The 22,140-nt window shown below is 31.1% G+C and overlaps 1 protein-coding gene across 3 annotated transcripts in view; it reads right to left on the bottom strand.

The window, feature by feature from the left end:
• Positions 1–5,567: 5,567 nt before the first annotated feature.
• Positions 5,568–22,140, bottom strand: part of LOC107165651 (BTB/POZ domain-containing protein 2-like) — a 51,888-nt gene continuing 35,315 nt past the window's right edge. For all 3 annotated transcript variants that reach the window (XM_015513994.2, XM_015513992.2, XM_015513993.2), the window contains 3 exons: positions 17,640–17,843; positions 11,796–12,264; positions 5,568–8,774 (listed from right to left, as the gene is read on the bottom strand). In XM_015513994.2, coding sequence (XP_015369480.1) covers positions 8,208–8,774; positions 11,796–12,264; positions 17,640–17,843 — 1,240 coding nt within the window. In that variant the 3' untranslated portion in view covers positions 5,568–8,207. The remainder of the gene's footprint in view (positions 8,775–11,795; positions 12,265–17,639; positions 17,844–22,140) is intronic.

Here is a 22,140-nt window from a genome sequence, read left to right as displayed (position 1 = left end):
AATAACTTAGTTATTTAGGCGCGTAGGGGCGTAATTAAGGAGGGGATGAGGGCCCCTCAAAATTTTGTTTTACTGAAATTTTATATTTGGTGGGGTAGGTTACTGTACGAAGCTTACAGATTTTGCCAAAAACATGTAACCCCCCCCCCCCCCAAAAAAAAAAAAAAAAAATCCCCCAAATTCCTAAATACGTGCAATAACTGTAGTAGCCATGATTCTAATGTAATACCTATAGAATTTTGAATTATAAAACCATTATAAAATCCGTCGATTTTTCAAAATACACGGCACACGGGTTCCGCCGACGAAAAAGGGTTAGGCTTTGGTCCAGTTATCTACAGTATTTGCGTGTCACGGACTAGGGGAGAATTATCCCTCCCCCTCCCCGCCGCTGCTTTAGAAACCACGCGAATTGGATGCGGCGTATTCCGGTATAATAATGCAAAAAAATAAACGTATAGGTAGAAAGCACACAATAATATTATATTATCGTAGGTGCACAATGTATAGTCGGAAACGGTTTTCTACTACCGGTGCAGAGTAGCGGACAGCTGGGATAATAATATAATATATACTTTGTCTATATCATACGTTATATGTTATTTCGTACACGGAATATTATATTCATGATGATATATATTATAGCATACAGGCGATGCATTTGGCGCGTAAAACCTCGACATGATGTCAGGGGCGTCATTTCAGGTTTTTTTTTCGGGTGTGCGAAGTTTCAAGCAGGCCATTTTGAAATTTCACCAGGCCATATAAAAATAGATATACATACGTATATGTATATATTATCCTGCATTCAATTATTTCCATACATTATAGACCGGTTATTATTACAATTCGATTTTAATCATATAAACAATTGTCAGTCTTGTAAAAGATACTTTTAAAAAGTATTCAAGTACAGATACAGATACTTTTTTTCAAAAGTATTTAAAATACGTATTTGAATACTTGAAAAAAAAATTATTTAAGTACAAATACAAATACTTTTAAAAAGTATTTACAGATACTTTCAAATACTTTCAAATCTTTTTTCCTTGGCCTAATTACCTTATAGACAAAATGAATTATTATTTATTAATTAACTAAATTATTTTTTTTATTTTAGAACTCTAATTTTACTTAAATTAATTAGAATAAGAATAATTAAAAAGTAAGACGAAAAAAATTTTTTTTTAAATAGGATTTGATTTTAAATACAGATACCTTCAAAAAAGTATTCAAATACTATACCCAAGTACTTTTTTCAAATGTATTTAGAATACGTATTTGAGTACTTAAAAAGTATTTGAATACTTTTACTCAAGTACTTTACAAGTCTGATAATTGTGCATTCGTGGCTCGTGCGTTATTTTAGGCTTCAGCAAGGCGCAGGCCAATTGTAACATTCTAAAAGTAAGGGGTGCAACCGCACACCCTGCTACCCCCCAAACGATGCCCCTGCTGCATGATGTTAATATCATAAATTAATAACAGTAATAAAGAGATATCAAATAACTATTAGGTACCTATTATACATGGGTGGATAGGCCATTTTTGGAATGCCCCCACATGAAAAAAAATTTTATAATATACGATATTAAAGGGCCCCGGCCATTACCGAAATACGAAGGGGGGCCCATCGGGAAATGCCCGGTAAGCCTATCCGCCAATGCCTATATATACGTCTAAAAACTCGACATCGGTTGTCGTATCGAACGCAATATTTGAATTCGTCGATGGTTTTACCAGAGAATGGAAAGAAAAACAACGAGAATGACCTTCATAACTAATTGTTTCCTGTATAGATTTTTCGATTTTCACAGTTATTGAAGTACATGACGTGTATAAATACGTATTTGATCAAAAGCATGCAGCTGATAAATCTGGTTCACAAATTGTATCTGTGTCTTTATTGTTATTCCAATGAATTTGCGCGTTTGTGTGAATAGATTTAATATTGAACGACTTAACGTTTGAGTGGACACTTATAGCGGTTTAGACTTATTTTAAAAATGATGATTTATTTTGTTTCGGATCAGAGCCGGCCACGAATAGCATTTTTTTTCTTTTTAAGCGCTATTTTTCTGATCCACTTTTTTAATCGGGTAAAATAAATGTAATACTACTATAAGGCAAAAAGATCAAAAATTTAAATAGGTACGCTCGTAGCAACAACAAGACGAAAATTAGGAATCGCGGAAAGCAATCGAAAATTCGACAAAATTATTATGAAACGATTTCACTATCGTTTTATCAAGTAGGTATCTCTAGCGGAACTCGGCAAAAACTGTTTCGCTCGGGAAAGAACCGAGAAGCCTCTAGTTTTAACTAAGAAACCAAATTTTCACCATGAAAAAGGGAGAATTTCAACCACGTCGTAGCGTTTTTATTTAATCGATAAGACCAGTACATCAAAAGTTATTGATGATTGGAAAACTTATCAGATTTCTAATATGACCATATATTTTTTTCTCATTAATGCTATCAAACAAATGAAAACCGAAACATATTATCTTCTATGTTGTGTTGACTTTCGGTGTTTCTACTTATTGGACAACGGACCGCCGAGTGGTCTATCCCGCGCTAAACACAGTTTTTGCCACGTTACGCACTTGTAGGACGGAGACAAAGACAGCACATGCGGGTATCGCGTCCTCTTAATAGTCCATAAATATTCTCCTCAATAATTGAGCACCACTTTTCCAGTGCATCTCGACAATATTGTGTGGTACACTGGCACTCGTCGTAGCAGGCAGGCAGCAGCTGTCAACAAAAACGGACCGACGCTGCAGGCTTGCGCGTATTTATGTTACAACAACATTATTAACTAATAAGAATTTAACGACCATTCTAATAGCTACGCGTGAGTTATGACGGAATTATGAACATCTTGATATCAACATTATTATAGACCTAAATTATTCGTCCAAACAAATAAAATCATTCGAAATCCATTGAGATGGAAAAATTGTCAGATATATATTATTGACCTCCAAAGCAATGCGGCAAAAACCAAATTCACGATATTTATGAGAAGTATATTATATAGGTAGCACTGAATTATTCATAAATACGACATATAGGGCATAATATGCTAAAGTCGATGATATAACAAATAACAATACATTGCAGGCTGACGACTGATTTATCTTATTAGAAATAATATTCGATTATTTAATAAATATAAAATGAATAAGGAGCCCTTAAAAATGTTGAGACAGATTAAACTCTGCAGTTACTAAAAATAATTATTTTAACCGAAAATCTTATTCGTTTTTAAAATATGAACATGTCATACGTTCTGGAGACCCAAACTAGCTGGATGCCCAGTCGTCGATTGCAGACATATACTATACCTGTCCGGAGACGTCCAACCCTGCATGGGTCACTCGAATCATCCCCATCCTGCAGATTCATCACAATTTACATTATTTTTTGCCAAAAAGCTCCTATGTAATTGGTGGTGACTAACAAAAGGTAGTCAATCTTAATAAATTGAGTCGACGGTCAGACTTTTGGAGTATATTTGACTTGGTCATCTGCAGTATAGAGCTTCTCCTGCAGTAATCGATGATACGCAGTGGCGCATCTATGTATTTAAGCACATGGGTGCACCTAATTTTTCGGGCCTCTAATCAAGTTTCGGTTGCTACTTGTTGATTAGGCCGATTAGGGCCTCAAGGGCTCCATTTATAAAACATTTTTTTTTTTGTTATAAGGAAGAAACTCGTGCTGGGTAGGGGGGGGGGGAGGAGTAGTACTCTGGAGCACTATACGTCACCTAACCTACGATCAACCTAGTGGCGCCAAAGTCCAAAATTTTACCTATGACATCAGACACCTCCACATAAAATTTTGACATCCACCTATTTCTTATAATTACCTTACCTTATAGTTTTTATGAAATATTATCAACTTTTAGTTTACAATTGACAGTAATATCTAATACATGCAATTATCCATATCGTAATATATTTAAAATGACAAACGTAACCCTCCTACGGTCCTACGTCCTACCTACTAAAATCATCTATGACAGCTGTCATAGGTAAATATATATTTTGGCGCCACTGGATCAACCTAACAATTTGATTCAGGCCCGATTCGCCGATTACTCGTTTCGCCGACGCGGAAACCAGTCTCCGGTGAAAATGGAAAAGTGCCAATTCTCCGACAAACGCAATTTTATAAAATATAAAAATTAATTTTATGTGGAAATCTAGAATATTACAATCTGCAATCAAATTGTTAATAAAACTATTATAGGTACCTGCTACTACGATATAATTGGCATTTGTCAATTGATCATTATAGTAATCGACAAACTAAATATATAAAATTAGAAGAAAGATTATCATTTGCAAAAGAAAAGTAAAGCGTTTATGCCATATAAAAATACATTTTTTTTTTCTAATGTCGTTATAAAATATAATTTTAGGCTGCAAAATGGTACGATTTCTATTTTGGAATACTTGGACGCCATCATAATGTTGCATTTTCATTTGGAAAACAGAAGCACTTAAGGATAAGCTATTTGATAGTTGACTTGAACAACAACGTTCGTGATTTATAAAAATGTTATTTATTTAATTTTATTTAAAAATTTATATTTGCATTTTGAATTAAATGTAATGTGGTTGTTGACTTGAACAATATTCGTAGTTTATAACAATTTCAAACAGCAAACAAAAATTATACTTTTAAGTGGCATTCTTTCATCGTCAATGAATGCAAATCGGGTGTAGGCCAATCGGTACGTCACGAACCATTTTATATTTTACGCTGTGAACTTTATCTGCAGGATATTCACCAAATCCCGGCGGCCATTATTCACGAGCGCAGCACTTAGGTGCACCTAAACATTGACCCATATAATATAAAATGCAGAATATTGAATGTCAGATAAGAGAAGAATATTATAATACCTACCTATGGACACTGATGATATATATCATTATATAGACACACGGCGGCGTGTACAGCTCGTCGGATTGGCAAAGAAAAACTGCAGCTGTGCCGAAGTGCGAGCCGCGTGTCTGTGGGGCACGTGTATATCAAATTTAGGTCAACCCGAAAACGGCTACGTCACCGGCGGGCGGGTGAAACAAAAAAACAAAATAATGACCAGATTATAAAAAGGGGTAGGTACCTACGTTTCAGTTGACGCGCAGTGAAATTATGTTGACGGTCTGGCCGGCACGAATATTATTATTATCATCATCATCATCATCACCATTGTGCCATAATAATAATAATAATATATAGCTTACATCTGTTCCGGCGACGACGAGCGCGGCCGACCGATCGACCAAACACGCGCGAACGGCGCAGATGTGTGTGCGAAATTCGAAAAAAAAAAACACAGCCCGCCTTATAGTTGGCCTCGTCGTCCGTTTGCGTTTCGCATGGCATTGTGCATAATATTATTATTACAATAATTTGTCGGTTACTTACAAACGGTTTTTTTTTTCCTTTCGACGTATACGTTAAATAAAACAATTATTATTTTAAGTTTTGCGTGGGAAAAAAACGGAATTATTGCTAAAAAAAAAAAAAAAAACAACACAGTAATATACTTACGTAGATATATATTATATATATGTGATTTATATTTCATACATATTATTTAATGTTCGTACAAAGCGCCAATATAAATTATAAATATTTAAAACTAACAATATCGTAAATGGTATTGACTAGAGCCATAATATAAATCGCGTGCTAAACATTTTACCCTTGATGACGACAAAAATAAACATATAGTTTAATAATTATAATATAATATCAATCATTAAATTTTAATTACCGAAAATATCGGAAAAAACAATTAAAAACGATGATCTACGATTAATATAATATGATACATTTATCGCAAATACATATAGAATTTAGATGGTAAACAATTTTTTTTTTTTATATAAACCCGAAAGTAAACTATAATAATATAATATGATGGTATTATAATAATATCGAACAAAAATTTATTAAATGTAATTTAAACATTCAATATAACGGCTTAATAATAATATGGTAATAATAATACAGACATTTCGGGGGGAAAGGTCATCGAGGAAGCTCTGAGGGCGGTAATTTAGTTAAAATGTAAACAGCAACAATAAAACACGATCGATAGGTAAATAATATCATAACAGCTCGATTCATAAAAACGCAAAAATACAAATACTTAAAAGTTAAAACACTTAAAAATTACTCACGAAACAATAAAAATATCAGTTTTTGTCAATAAACACGAAAAAAATAATAATAATAAAATCACTTTTTTCACAAAATAATCATAAAATAGTATAAAATATAGTTTGTCCGTATTAACCATGCTTATATATGTATATATTTGAATGGTACCAAATAATATATAAATATGTAAATAATTATAGTGACAATATATTTCATATTATACAATCACTACGACAATATATAGGTTTATTATACATATATATCATGTACTTACGTTCCCTATTTAAGTATACTTTTTTTTTGTTCAAAGGATAGTGACTAAGTTCAAATAACTTTTTTGCGTGCGAAGCGAAAAAAACACTAGTGCAGTCCGGCAAACACGGCCAACGGAAAGACGGGGGGGGGGGAGAGGGGAGCAAGAAAGGTTGTCGGGCGGATGTGAGTTGCAATAAGATGTAAATATCATCTCGTGCAGCAACATGATAAAATTGGTACCCATATATACGTCAATGTGATGGCGATTCGCGTCCAATAATGACTACAACACATAATATTAATAATATAAAATATATATATATGTAATGTTTATGCGTATATAATATTATATTAGTGATAATGTGCATAAATATTATATTATTGTTTTATGGAGAGTAAAAAATAGGTATTAAATAGTTATTGGTCCTAAAACGTGGCGGCGTTATTATCGTAATATTATATTGTATACGGTTGGGACGTAACTGGCACGAAATGTCGTTAAAAACCATTTTTTTAATCGAGTCGTCATAGAGTGGTAACCGCGTGGTGCGGACGAAAACATTTTTGACGCGTAGTATTATGCTAATATAATAATAACATTATTACATTATGGTCTGCTGCTGCACGTGTGTGCCACCGATGGAGGTGGTGTGTTGTTCGTACGAGGGAAAAGTGCTCGGGGAACTTGAGACGGAGTAATAAATTATATTATTATATTAAATATATTATATTATATTTCAATATCGTTGTAATGCGTATAGGGCATAGGCAATCATTAAACATTTTGTTATTTTTCTATTGTTCATCACTATTATATCATGTCGACGGTCGGGGCGAAAGAAACGTACCTAAACCGCTGCTGTAAAATTCGTGAAAAATAAAACTTAACTTTAAGACGTATGGCACTATGGTACATATTACTATGATACAATAAGTGTGTGTATAACCGTATAGGGATTGTGTTGAAAAACTATTTTCGTTGAGCGTGATAATATAATAATAACAAAGTTTAACTATTATAAATATAATATTAGACCATTATTGATTTGAATCTCGGTTACTAGGAATAATTTATCGACAGAAACATATATATATATATATATATATTAAATTATTTATTATGGAGCGTTGGAAATATTTAATAATCGTCAACATGCTAGCGCAAGGTGTCTATAATAATGACATAATATAAAAATATTATGAGTGGTATACGTGTTTGCGTATATCAAAAAAAAAAAAATAATAATAATAATAATAATAATTCGTCAGACTTTTCGTATAATATTGTACGGGTGACTCCTCATAATTATACAAATAGGCACTGCACAATATAATAATACATTATATTGTTGTACATATTTAAATGATTGTATTTGTTCAAAAGTGTTGTAAAGAAATTAAAGTACTAAGAAGGCCTTTACCACTCCGTATGACAGTATATATATATATATATACATTAATTTAATATTATTGTTATGTATAATACATGTACAGCATCCGATAACCTGGAAGGCGTGGAGGGATGAACTCTGGGCATATATCATTTATATTATTATACAAAAAGGAAAAAATAATATTATTTTGAGATCTTTTTGTGTTTTTTTTCTTCTAGTTAAGGTAAATAAAATTAATCTCTACAAATACACACACGGCACACATATTATTATTATATAACGGACAATTAGGTCAGTGTGTGTGTGTGTGTGTGTGCATGAGTGATGGTGTTGTGGAAGTGGGGAGGGGAAGAGATCCGGCGGCCGCGTTCAACCGAAACACACGTCCAAACAGTAAATCAGACAATTGCAAAAACAGCTGTCCATACACTTTTTCTTGTTCTTCTTGCCGGTGCCGCCGTTTTTCTTGTTCTTCTTGCCGCCCGCGCAGCACAACGACCGCTTCGGCGAGTCGAACTCGGACGACTGACTGCTGTCGTCGCCGTCGCAACGGTGCGGGTCGCTCGCGGTACCTCTGAACGACGATGACCGCCGCTTGATGACGTACGACAGCCCGCCGCCGGCGCCCGCGGCCCCGTGGTTCCGTTTGGCCCGCGGCGTGCTCATGTACTCGAGCGTTTCCTTGGTCAACCGCTGGCACGTCCACTTCGGCTGTTTGGGGTTGAGTATGTGCTTCATGAGCACCGCCGTCTCCTGGGCGTTGAGCAGACCGCTGGGCATCGGGCCCGACAGGAACTCGTTGGCCGTCATCTGCAGGTAGCGCACCGACAGCAGCACCGTGTCGTCCAGCACCGCCCGTCGATTGGCCACCGTCAGTTCTAAGTGCTGTTGCTTGCACTTGTGCGTGCACCACCGCTCCAGCGTCGCGAACAGCACCTGCGCGATACGTAATTAGGTAAGACAGGTGTCCATCATGTCCAGTAATGTATTATGTTATGTAGTGTTCGTGTAATTAGTACTATCCAATAGCGTATTTACGGGGGAGGGGGGATCCCCTTGGTCTCTTATTTGTTACTTATTCATACAATATTGTGTTGCGTCGATGGCAAGTGAACTACCCCCTCCCCTTAGAGATTCAATGTTTACTAAAGTATATCCCTTCTCTAGACAAAATCCTAAATACGCCACTGGTGCTATCCTGTACGCATTAAAACACCAACGTGAAACATACATTGTTACTAGAGTATTATACATAACATTTAATATTTTAATATTATATAACATGTCAGTTTATACCTAAATATTATATTATTTAATATTCCGTAGAATATTCATTAGAAATATCATTATATATACATCATGTTTTTCATAATATGGTGAGTGGTTTAGAACCCATACGCCACTGCTAGCGAATGTAAAAATCCTATACGATTGGTGCGATTGGTTGATAAATGCAATTCAAAGAAGCTTTCAAAGTCTGCCTGTCATTTTGAACAATTAACGATTGAACAATGTACTTGCACATATAGTTTGATGTTATCTGAGAAACAACGTATATGGGACAGTGGCACTACAGTCGATAAACGGTGTTAATAACTAAGGTCTAGGAAAGCAGTATAGGAGAACTCCTCCGTGTGGGATCCCAGATGAATCAGTAGATAGTTTACATTTTACTTTATATCAATCACTTCAACCCATTTATATTAGTGATCATGGTAGAATTTGAACAAGGATATTCGAAGCTCCCCAAACTCTGCAGACCGTGAATCAAAATTCAAAAGCTTTTTGAAGTCACCCAATATTAATCACATCTAAATGGGACCGATAATGGAATGAATCAATAATATATAATTTCGGAACAGGAGATTCACAAGTGATAAAATAAAAATTCGGGTGAAAGTCATGCTACTCTTAAAAAAAGATACGATTAGTAGAGGGTAGGAGACTTCTAAATTTTAGATTAATATGGCGATAAATAAAAAGACATACAGGATATTACATATTACATAATACTGTAGTACTATAACGTATATGTGGACCACGATTGTCTGTTGTAGTTATCGCATCATATTCGTGGAGGACAGTTATTGTGTATTATAGTTTAACACGCTGTTGACGTTCGTCTATATAGTAATTTATTTTTTAAATTTCTCAGACAAAAACGTGTCGTGTAAACCCCATATGTTTTGATCTATATATAATGTTCGTGTTTTTGATATTTAACGAGTGTGTAGCTCGATAAGAAAATCATCCTACTCCATACGGCACGCGCACTTTTATAAATAATTTTAGATTCTGAGCGGAGCGATGAATGTATTGATTTTACCATGATGTGTGTTTTTATTATTTTTTTTTTTTGTGTCTGTCATCACGTTTTGGGGCAGTCAAAGTGCTTCGATTTTAAACTTCAGTACTTCGTTCGATCAGAAAGTGAATCTAGTTGGTATTCTTAATATTTTTCTAAATAATCGGGATAAACAAAAAATTAAGGAAAAAACGGAAAATTTTACGTACAATCAATTTTCGACAAAATCAATTTTGGTTTTTGATGTAACTTTTAAAAAAATAACCATAATAGATACATTCACCGAATGTTTATATAAGTATATTCTATCCACCATGCAATTTTCAAAAATTTTCGACTTAAGTTGAACTATTCATAGGCATATGCAATTTTCGATTATTAGTTTTTTTTTAAATTAATATCGATAAAAATTTATTTTTTTTGGTAGAAGATCTTGAAAATGTAATACAAGGTTTTAAACATATTGTTACAATAGCAGTTGAAATATAAAAGAAATTCATAGCAACAATTTTTTTTTATAAGCATTCAAAGTTTGAATTTTGACAAAATACGTAAAAATCACGAAAATTCAAAAATTATTTTAAGGTAGAAATGCATAAAAAATGTTCTTTTTAAATCTAAGATTTTAAAATGTAATACTAGATTTCTTATAAGTTTGTCAATCCTTATCACAAAAAAAATGTCCACCGGAAATTCAAATTAAATTTTTATGAGCATTTGAAATTTAAATTTTTACAACATTGGATTTTCACTTTTAGCGATTTCTTTATTTTGGTGTAACTCTAAAAAAAATGATTGCAGATAATTGAAATTATCACTGAATGTTTATATAGGCATTTTCTATATTTGAAAAAATTTTCAAAATATTTAAATTCGTTTTGAGTTGTTTACTGACATTTTAATTTTTCAACTTTTTTAGTTTTTTTTCTATAAATATCGATAAAAATGTATGTGTTCGGTATAAAAGCTTGAAAATTTAATACAAAGCTTCTAACACATTGTAACAATAGCAGTTGAAAAATATCAAAAATACATAGACACGATTTTTTTTTATAAGTATTAAAAGTTCAAATTTTGACTAAATACGTAAAAATTACGGCAATGTTCAAATTATCTTAGATAGAAATTCAAAAAAGTTTTTCTTTTTAGATCTAAGACTTGCAAATTTAATAAAAGGCTCCTAAAAATGTTTACAATAGCAGTTGAAAAATAAAATAAATACATAGTCACAAATTTTTTTTACAAGCATTCAAATTTTAATTTTGACAACATACGTAAAAACCACCAAAATTCGCAAATTATTTTAAGCTTGAAAATTCATAAAAAAATTTTCTTTTTAAATCTAAGATTTGAAAATTTTTAATAATCTATAATATAGCCTAGTCAGATAAACCGTTTCCGCTCAGAATCGTTTTTCGTATGCAATGATATAATATCATTGGATTCAAATTTAATTCCATCCATTACAGTATTTACAGTAACCCACTTATAAGCCTACTGTACAGCAGAGCGACATCTACGACTTACCCGCTTTTTCAATACAAATATTAATAATGATTATTAACTATATATATTTAGACTATGGTTTCATTGGTTTCTAGACTTTTTTAATTCGAGCCTATTCACAATATAATACATGAGCGTCGCCTCACCATTTCACTGGACACAGCCAGTCCGTCACGACGAAGCAGTTCCCTTAGCTCGACCGTGTCAAGTTCGTCGACGCTCTCATCAGTCATCACCCGATCGGCGTTCCTGTCGATGAATGCGCCACAATACTCCAACAGTGTGTCGTAGTGCTGGACCATGCGAGCAAACGCCTCGGAATGCGCGTCGTCGGCGGCCACGGCCGCCGGCATCAAGTCTTGCAGTGGCGGCGCGGTGGCCCGGGCTGTGGCCGCTGGTGAACAAGCAGCGGGCTGTTCACGGCGTGGCGCAGTCTGGCCACCGTATAGCCTGGCTGCATGGTACACCATGAGCACCGTGTCCACGGTCAGGTTGCGAGTCAGGTAGACGATGCACTCGTCAACCAGGTCCACGCACATGTACTTGTTGGCCAGCCCTAGCGTTTCCAGCGCGGTAACCACAGATTTCAGTTCCACCGTGTTCTTGTACATGAATCTGAAACAAAACGAATGGGGTTTAAGGTGTATTATGTATTGGGTATATAATATTGTTGTCTTTATTCGTGGTTAATTATCGGATTCAAAGCTAAACGTTTTATGGCTCAAATTCCTCTCATCCAGTCCCAAAAATCGTCCTCCGTGCATGCATTTAATTTCTAAGTTTAAGAAGTTTTCTAATACAACATATTAACGATAAAAAGTTCAGTAAATAGACAGCAAATTAAATATTTAAGCATTTAATTTTCTAAGACTTGTGCGTCTATCGAATGGTCAATATGAATGTATTTTGTGTATATATATATTTAATCGAGTCATTGCAGGATCTGATTCAAAATCAACTTAAATATAGTTAGTGTGCGAATTTTAACTACTGCAGGCTTTTACAATGATATTTGTGTTTAAGAGGATCGTTTCTCATTGTTGCATTTTAGTATAGAGTAAAGTTTACATGCTCGAAAAAAATCCTAACACAATATAACCACTATAAATCAACGTTTCCTGTTCATTACTGAACTCTATTTTAGACAAAACTTCGTTTGCTTTCACAAAATCCTCAAATATTTTATTTTTTTTTAAATCAATTATTAAACTAGTTTAAGCAGTTATATTTTTTTTTATGAAAATAACTGAAAAATGGTTGGGAATTGATAGTAATTATAAGTCTTACAATTTATAATTGTTTATTTTTTAAAAGCTCTTTATTTTGGATGTTAGTGCACAAATCCTCGTATCTAAAGTTATGTGGATTCACAAGATACATAAGATATTTAAAAATATTATATGGACACTGGACAGGCAAGAGTTTAACTGCACATAATATTTATGATTATGATAGTGTTAGAGTTATTCTGCATTTCTATTTTAAAACTTTTCTTATTACACTATATATATTTATACAGGGTGATTCTTTTATCAAACAACACTCATTATTTCAAAAACTATTGGCTTTTTCCAAATTTTTTTTTTTCAAAATTTTAGATCTATCTTGTTCTAGAACTATAAATTTTATTAATATTTTCACCCTTATATTTATCAGGTAAACCATTATTAACTTTTGGTTTTCAAATGACAACCTATACTTAAAATTTCATAAACTAAAAAGGCTGTTTTTTCAATGAATTTTCACGTTTAAATTTTCATTTTTGTTAATCCGTTCACAAGATATAGCCACCCAAAGTTGGGTGGTTTTGGGTGGTGTTTGTGTGTTATAGGTGTATGTTAGGTGGTATCAACACACAAACACCATATGAGTGTTGATTGATATAAGAATCACCCTGTATATAAGTAGTATAAACTAGAGGTAGGTAATAAAAGAACCAAGCATCACTATGATGATTAAAAATAAATTTATCCATGAAATATTATTTGATTAATTGATTATGACTAATCTTTTCTATAAATCTCCAAATCTCCAAACTTGAGCAGCATAACAATTTTTTTTTAAATGGCATGTAGGTAATATTTTTTTTAATGGCACAACACCAATAAGCACATTGGTCACGGCGAATAAGATGATTTTAGGCTGCGATTAATAGAGAACTAGATTTTTTTAAATCTTTGTTATTTATTAATTTTATTTTTATTGCTATCAATTGGATAGAATCAATCAAATATTATGTCAGTGGGATAAATTGCGATACTTGATAAAATTGGTCTTCTTAGAATATACTACGCAGATTTTACCATTAGTCATTTTATAAATCATAGTCTGTAGTCAACATGAACTCGTATTCAAATTCCCTTGAATTTAAGGAACTAACTTAACATAATAGAATTAAACAAAATTTTAATCTCAATAATTTAAAATAAGAAACAATGTGTAATGAAATGAATTCAGATAAAAGCAAAAAATGGTTCACAATAATAATATATCCAGTACAATTTATTAACTAACAACAGAAAACAATGAAATGAACCTGTACACATGAACGGTGTATGTATAATAATGATAAATTTAATGCATTTTTCTAAAAATAAAATAATTCTAATAAAATGTTAGTTGAAAATCAGGAAATTATATATTTTTAGCGTTAGTGTTTTCATATTGTTATTATGCATATTGCATACATTCTATTTATAAAAATAAACGCATTCACTGTGCGTGTGAGTCACAACTATAGTAATACATTTTCAAAAGGAATACCTTAAAGAATAAAAATAGAACATTCAACTAAACAAATCTTAACTAATCTAAACTGCCTGAATTAAAAATATATTTATGCTTTTCTTTTGCCCTCATCAATGAAATTTGTAAAGCTCACGCGTGGCGAAGTTTCTTGTTGACAGTTTTAACAGAAATCATATTGTATAGAAGAAAAAAATCAAAATAGTCGTCAGTCGATGAATGATTAAGACGGAAGATTAAATATTCGAATAATTTAACTCTTCTGGCTTCATGTAACCTTAACGCAATTAGCACATTTTAATAATTTATTTATTTATAAACAAAAATTGAAAAAAACTAATATCTTACAATTTGACATGTAAGGTTCAGGTAAGTTAAAAGTGGTGATTGAAAGATTTTCAAAAAATATCTGCTTTTGGACATGATCAAGTAGTATTAATTTGTTAATTATTTTTTTTACGTATGACCCCACCCACTACGAAATGTTCTTTGTTACACAGGCTTTTAATGATTACAATTTATAAGAACCTATTTGAAATGACCAGTTTATATCACGTATACGTAGACATGTAGCCATGTATACAGTGTACATAACACAAAACACTATAGACAAGCGCACACATACATACATAATATATACATGTATAAAATGTAATTTTACACCATATTGTTCATTGAGTATAAATTCTATAGAATTTATGTTCATCGCTGACATCCATAGTGACACGCTATGATAAGTGATAACTGACAAATTTTAAATTTAAGCACAGATATTCTTTTTAAATGTATAATAAATATACCTATGCTCTATAGTCTAAACATACTATATAGTATATAGATACTCAAGTGCTCGTATATCCAAGGACAATATTATATTGTATTAAACAAATGAAAAAAAGGTTTTAAATTGTAATGAAATTATATAATGTCACACACACCACAGTAAAAAATAATAATGAAATATATTTTATTTATTATTTGCCATTTTCTTATCTCGACAGGAAAATGCATACACATACACAAACAGGATAGTAAATAGTCGTTTTGCGAAGTAAATAATAAGTGCAAAATTTGATGACTATTGTTTTTTTAATCTATTTACATTTCTGATTTAAACGCATTAAACATTGTAATTAATTCCATCAAAATGGTATAATATTGAATTGAATTGCATACATGATACATTGATATATTACCTATACATAAAACATATAAAACATATAAATATTAAAATAGATACTATGCATATGTTTTATACATCTGACATCATTTTAGGCAAAAATATACTTCAGTATACATTCTTCAACAAACACATATTGTAATTTAAATTTATTCATTTATACATGCAGTAAAAAGCAGTTGAAGAATTGTAAAGAATATTAGTCGAGTTCCTGTTAAACCGCAGAGTTCCATAAATTAAACCAACTGTTAAGTGTATTATAATATACTCCAGGCGACTCCAGCGATGGCTCACACAAACGACTTAATTAAATTATATTATATTATTAAAAAGTGCTAAACGGAACAATCAACTACAACTATTCTTGACACTTTAGAGTTTAGAGCTTAATATTAGTAACTTTGTAGGAAAATAACTGCGTAAGTTTTAGTATACATAAATTAACTAATCTTAATTGAAATATAAATATTATAATTATATTATCAATGTTAATAAAATAACTATAATGAATTGATTTCATGTATTATAATCTAATCGTTTTCATAGACTGCAACGTAGGTAATTGGTTGGTACAATTTTATGTTTTATATTAAACGTATTTACTATGTACTCACTACTCATTACCTATATAATATACATAAATACATAATACAAGTATTTAAGTTGAAATATTTAGAAGAAGTATTAATGTCCAAACGTATGTAACTTCCAATTAAACTTTAACGTTAACCGATATCAATATCATACGTATTTTGCATAAATTCAAAAACATAGTGTTATAATCATTTCCAATTAGTCCACGATCATAATCAATGTACCTACTCTGATTTTAGGTAACGTAAGTTTTTATAAAAGACAAGAGTATTTTTAAAACGATTTTTTAGAAATATTTGCTGAAAAATGTTTATGTACTTAACGAGTAACTTAACCTAACCTATGATATTGATTGGGTAAAGGAAGTAGTAGAAACTCCGTTATCTGTCATCCTTGCCCAACTTATATTATAACATGACGTACTCTAAATGAAAAAATAAATATTAAAATATTTTATGAATTGTTATTATTTTTATTAATCATTATTATGAACTATGCCGATTTCAAATAAACGATGGTATACACAAAAAAAAGTAGTAAGTACTATAATATTAAGTGCAACAACATTGTAGCTAAAAACATGACTGTAGCGATAAATGATAATATTGTATATATGAATCAAATAATTATTTTAAAAAAATGTTCAGTTAAGTTTTTTTTAGCTCTAAATATAAATAAAAATATAGCGGTCATTTTATTTCAAACAACGATAAGTTTCGCTTTAATATAGCAGTAGAATATAATAATTACGTAGTGCGATACAGTGGCGTATTTTGGGTGATTTCTTGGGGGGTGTCAACATTTATTGAACCTCACAAACAAAATTTGTAGTATTATTTACTAATGTAAAAAGACATTGAATTAATTTTTTAACAAATTAATATGTTAGGAATTGACAAGAAGTTTTACATTTGATAAAAATAGTATACTATAAAATAAATGACAACACTAATGTCCAATATATTAGGTCTTTTTTTAAATGTCGGGGGGTGTCAAGACACGGAGGAACCCCCCCCCCCCAAAAAAAAAAAAAAAAAAAATACGCCACTGAGTGCGAAACTCTAGAGTCTAGGACAATGTTATTGCGATCAATATATTCCTACGTACGAGTGTACACTGTACACGGTCGTGATACAATATATAAATTGTTTCTATTTTTTATTTTTATTTTTCTAAACAGGCAGCTGTTTCCAACTATAGAAACGTAACATAAGACATTTCGGTTTTTATAATAATACTATATAATTCAATACACATGATGATATTGAATATATATATATATATATATATATATATATATATATATATTTATCGACATCCGAACTTCAACGATGTTTACCCGTCACAAAATGTCATCGTGCGATAAATGTCTTTATTATAGAGTACCTATATAGGATATAGTTTAAGTGTATAACACCAGACAATTTATCGTAGTACACCAGTAAGTACCTATAAAGAAACCACGACTCACTTGAGTAGGTTGTCGAAGGCTCTAGGGTCGTCATCCGGTATGTGGATCGGGGTGCCTTTTTTCGACCAAGGTTCGCGAAGCATGGCGTCGAAGACCGGGTATTGACATAGCACATCTATGTGTGCGGGGAACCTCCAACACTCGGGGTCTCCTACCAAAAATATGACGTCACTGCCCGCTTCGCTGTTGTACAAGTTTTTCCACCTGAAATCATACAAAACAATAATACCATATAAATATGTATATTTATTATTATGATAAATGACACGTAGGTATACATTTTACGGAGAAAGCACGAATTGGAGAGCATACATTGCGCCCATGGAGGATCAATTTATTGTTATCGTTTAATTTTTTGTTAATTACTGAGATCCAAATAGTGAGATTTACTGCACATTGTCCGGACATAGTGCACCATGACCTAATCTCAGTGAGCAAACTGCAAAGTATATACATAGTATACACTACACGCAGACGATTGTTATAGAATGTATTTATTAGAACTATTCTGCATTAATTGTATGTGGTTGCAGTGTTAGGAATAGATAATAAAATAATATCTAGAAAAAGATAATAAATAAAAATGAAAAAGTATTTAGATAAAGATAATAGATAAATGTAATTTAACTAAATAAAAAATAGATAAGAATTGTTTTGTATTTTTTACACTATATATAAACTATACAGTTTCATAGCTAGAAATCTTCCAAGGATTTAATACCATATAATGATATAAATTATACTTGACCTTGCCTGTATGCTACATAGATCAAGGGGGTGGTTGGGTCCCTTAGCCACTCTAAATACGCCATTGGAACGATTAGTATAACGATTTATCAATATTTTTCTACACAATTATATCTAATCCTTTAAAAAGCAAAAACTGTGGTCTATAGTACACATATTACTTTCAACATTAATTTTAATTTTAATTTTACTTAAATGCAATAAAATATTTAGGTAGTTAGATACGTACTTAATAAATATTTCTTAGTAAAATAAAATAAAACGACATTAAATATAGGTACCTAAATGTTCTTAAACAACATGATGTAAAATTTTAAGTTATAGGTTTTAATTTATAGTAACACATTATGAATGCGTTGTTAAAGTAAAATATCTAAAATATTATCCAGTAATAATAATAATTTATTATATTATAAATGTTAGGTTACACGAACACAACAGAATGGCAGTTACTGGCCGCGTTGTAGTGTTTTGATAATACTTTCAATTACTGAATTACATTTTACTGTAAAAGCTTAATTTAATTTAAAATTTGATCTGCAATTAATATTAGGCAGTCATAACTCATTAAATAATTAAAATAATGCATTTTGTAATCTTTTTCTCATCAGCATTATTATAAGCATATATTCGTTGTTTTTTTTTTTTTTTCACTCGTATAGTTATATCAAAGCAAATATTTTATATTTATTTTAAAATCACCTGGTTGCTTGACGAAATTTTCAATTTTTAATAATTATGGTAACACTCAAATTGTAATTTAATTCGAAAATCGAACGTTTTTTGTGGATACCTATTTTTTCATTTTTATTACGTATTTTATGGATACTTGACTTTTAAGTGCATTAAATTTTAATGTTTATAAGATCTTAAGTGAAAAATCTATATCCCAAGTCATCATGTCACCAATTATTTACTTATATTGTTGTTGAAATTTTTATTTATTTTCACACCTGCATTTTTACAACTACTTTTTAGACTCTGAGTGGAGCGATGAATGTATTGATTTAACAATGTGTTGTGTGTGTTTGTGTGTGTGTGTGTGACATGTGTTCACGATCAATAGTAGACAAAATGCTTTTATTTTCAACTTCAATATCTTTTCTGATAATAAAGTAATTTTAGTGGGTACTTTTGGTAGATCAAAATTAAAAATCCAAGATATTTGTTTAAATAATGAAGAAAATAAAAAAAAATAAGGAGAAAACCAATTGTTATGGAAAAATATAGTCTTCAACAAAATACATTTAAGTATTTTGCTAGCTCGCCTATAAAAAAAAACAAAACCTTCAGTTCTTACTCAAATTCTATTATATCACTCGACTTTTATCCAATCAAATTCTAGGTAACTCATGCCGCAAAGGAACTGGTGTAGGAAACCACTCTTTCCCTAAAAACTTTCTCATGCATGTTGTCATTGTCAATGGGCGAGTTCCCCTTCAAGTTAATAAATCCCCCCCCCCACCGTTAACTTATTGCATACTATTAAACTAGAGATTGCCTTAAAGGTAAATAATAAAAACATTTAAAAATATTTTGTTGCAATTCAAAAATGAATATTTATAAATATTAAACTTTTTCAACAAATGTTTACTTTAACATTTTTTTCATGACATCATGTAATTATAAAGTTTTTGAGTTATTTAAATACATTTAAAATATTCTGTAAATATTGGAAAAAATTGTTTTGATCGATCAATAAGCAAGGACATTTAACACAAACTTTCTCAGACATTTTGCACATTCTCCTACGTAATTTATCAGTATATTGGAACTAAAAAATTTACCAAACATACAAACTCAATTTTTTTAAACTTACATAAAGTTAAAATTTGAACAACATTATATATTTGAACGAAGAATAACAATGTTAGTAATATTTTTCAATTATAAATCAATTGATTTTTAAATTTGTCTGAGTACTACACGTAATGTAGATACACGAATTATGTTTAGAATTATTCAGTAAAACTATTTCTATCACCCACCATCCTTATTTCTGCCTTCAGGGTAATCTGTTTACATTTTTTTTAACTTTATATATACAATGATCTACATTACGATTACTTATTATATCATTTAAACAAAGTAAAAAAATATATTTGATAATACATATTTCCCATAATGTAAACAATGTCCAATTTCTTGTTTTGTTAAAACAAATACTATAGATTAGAACCGCACGAAATCACTCGTAAACTTTTAACTCGATGACCATCGTATATATCGTGGTAAATGTTATAATAGGTTCAAGGACCGTCGTGATGCCGGCATTTCAATAAAAACGTATTCGTCATCGTCATATTATGCAGGGTTATTAGGATTTTTCGAATTTATTTTTTAATAATAAAATATAGAAAAATATCGGAAGCAAATATTAATTAGATTATTAGTGCATACCCAAAAAATATTATATATCTATCGTACGACATTATAAAATATATGATTTATAATTTATTTAGATACATCGAATAGCGTTCATCAATCACGGTCGTCGAGGTCGTGCTCCATTGTCACAAATTAACAAATACCATTTTCTTTTTACAAGCGGGTGTTATTAATAAAACGATTAAAATATAATTTCATGATATTACATTATTATTATTATTAAATGCGATTTTGAAATGGTCTGCACAAGCATAGCATGAAACAATATTTCCCTGTACATTGACATTCAACACGTGTATTTGATATGTAAAAATCGTATTCTAGTGTAAGTATTTAAATGTGTAACAAATAACAATAGAATAACGATTAGATCTTATTCGAGTGGTTTTAGACCACAAAAATTATTTTCTACAATACAAAAAATTAAGAGAAAAAAAATTTAGTAGGTACAAGGATCAAGGGTTTAGTTAGGCATTGATTGAAAAATATAAAAATAGTTCAAGTGTAACATATTAGTTTTTTATAGAAAGTACTAAGTAAATGTTGTCGTTTTACATTTGAACATATTGTATTGACCAAATTTTTTTCCGTCCCTTTATAGGGAAACATTGATGATAGACTGTATGCTTATTATTGTTTTGTAAGACTCGAAAACCAGTCAGATCGCGGCAAAACGACCACATGTGTAAAAAATAAAATAAATAACACGCCAACAGAGTAGTTTTTACCAAATACAAAACGAACAGACAATTGGAGTTGGCGGAAGAATAGTTTATAATAATTTATATTACGCGTGATGGGTTTTTTCCTTAACATATTGCATCCATTAGAGGTATACGTATTCAATAAACACGTCTTATTAATGTACAGTTGTTATTATCACATCTAAAAGGAATAAAGGATACTGCATATCGTGAGTGCATTGAAATACACATAATATAATAATATAATATAAATAAATAAATTAAACACACGAAGTCTTCTACACAGCGGGATATTTTTTATTTCCCTAAGCAATTATTATAAATTAATTAGTTTGTAAAAAACACATTATATGTATATAATATTTATGTAATAAGCACTACTTTATCGAATGTAGCCTCCGATTAAATACAACACGACTTGAAATCATTGAAACGGTTGAAAGCAGTTGCGCACTGCTATAATATTATAGGTTTATACATGAACTGAATTAACTGCCGAATTCGTATTTTATGTTAATGGTACCCATGCACCTTAAAAAGTAATTTTAAAACTACTATTTGACTCTAATACATATTTACAGATTTATAAATATAAATAATATATGATATTACAACGCTCTTCAACAATACATACTGCTGTAGCCATATATGATGATTGAATA

The sequence above is a fragment of the Diuraphis noxia genome, unplaced genomic scaffold (assembly GCF_037042655.1).
Source record: "Diuraphis noxia isolate RWA-SAM2 unplaced genomic scaffold, SU_Dnox_SAM2 contig0002, whole genome shotgun sequence".
In the NCBI taxonomy this organism is placed as follows: domain Eukaryota; kingdom Metazoa; phylum Arthropoda; class Insecta; order Hemiptera; family Aphididae; genus Diuraphis; species Diuraphis noxia.
The sequence above is the reverse complement of the archived record's forward strand: the minus strand, read 5'-3'. Positions and strand labels throughout refer to the sequence as shown.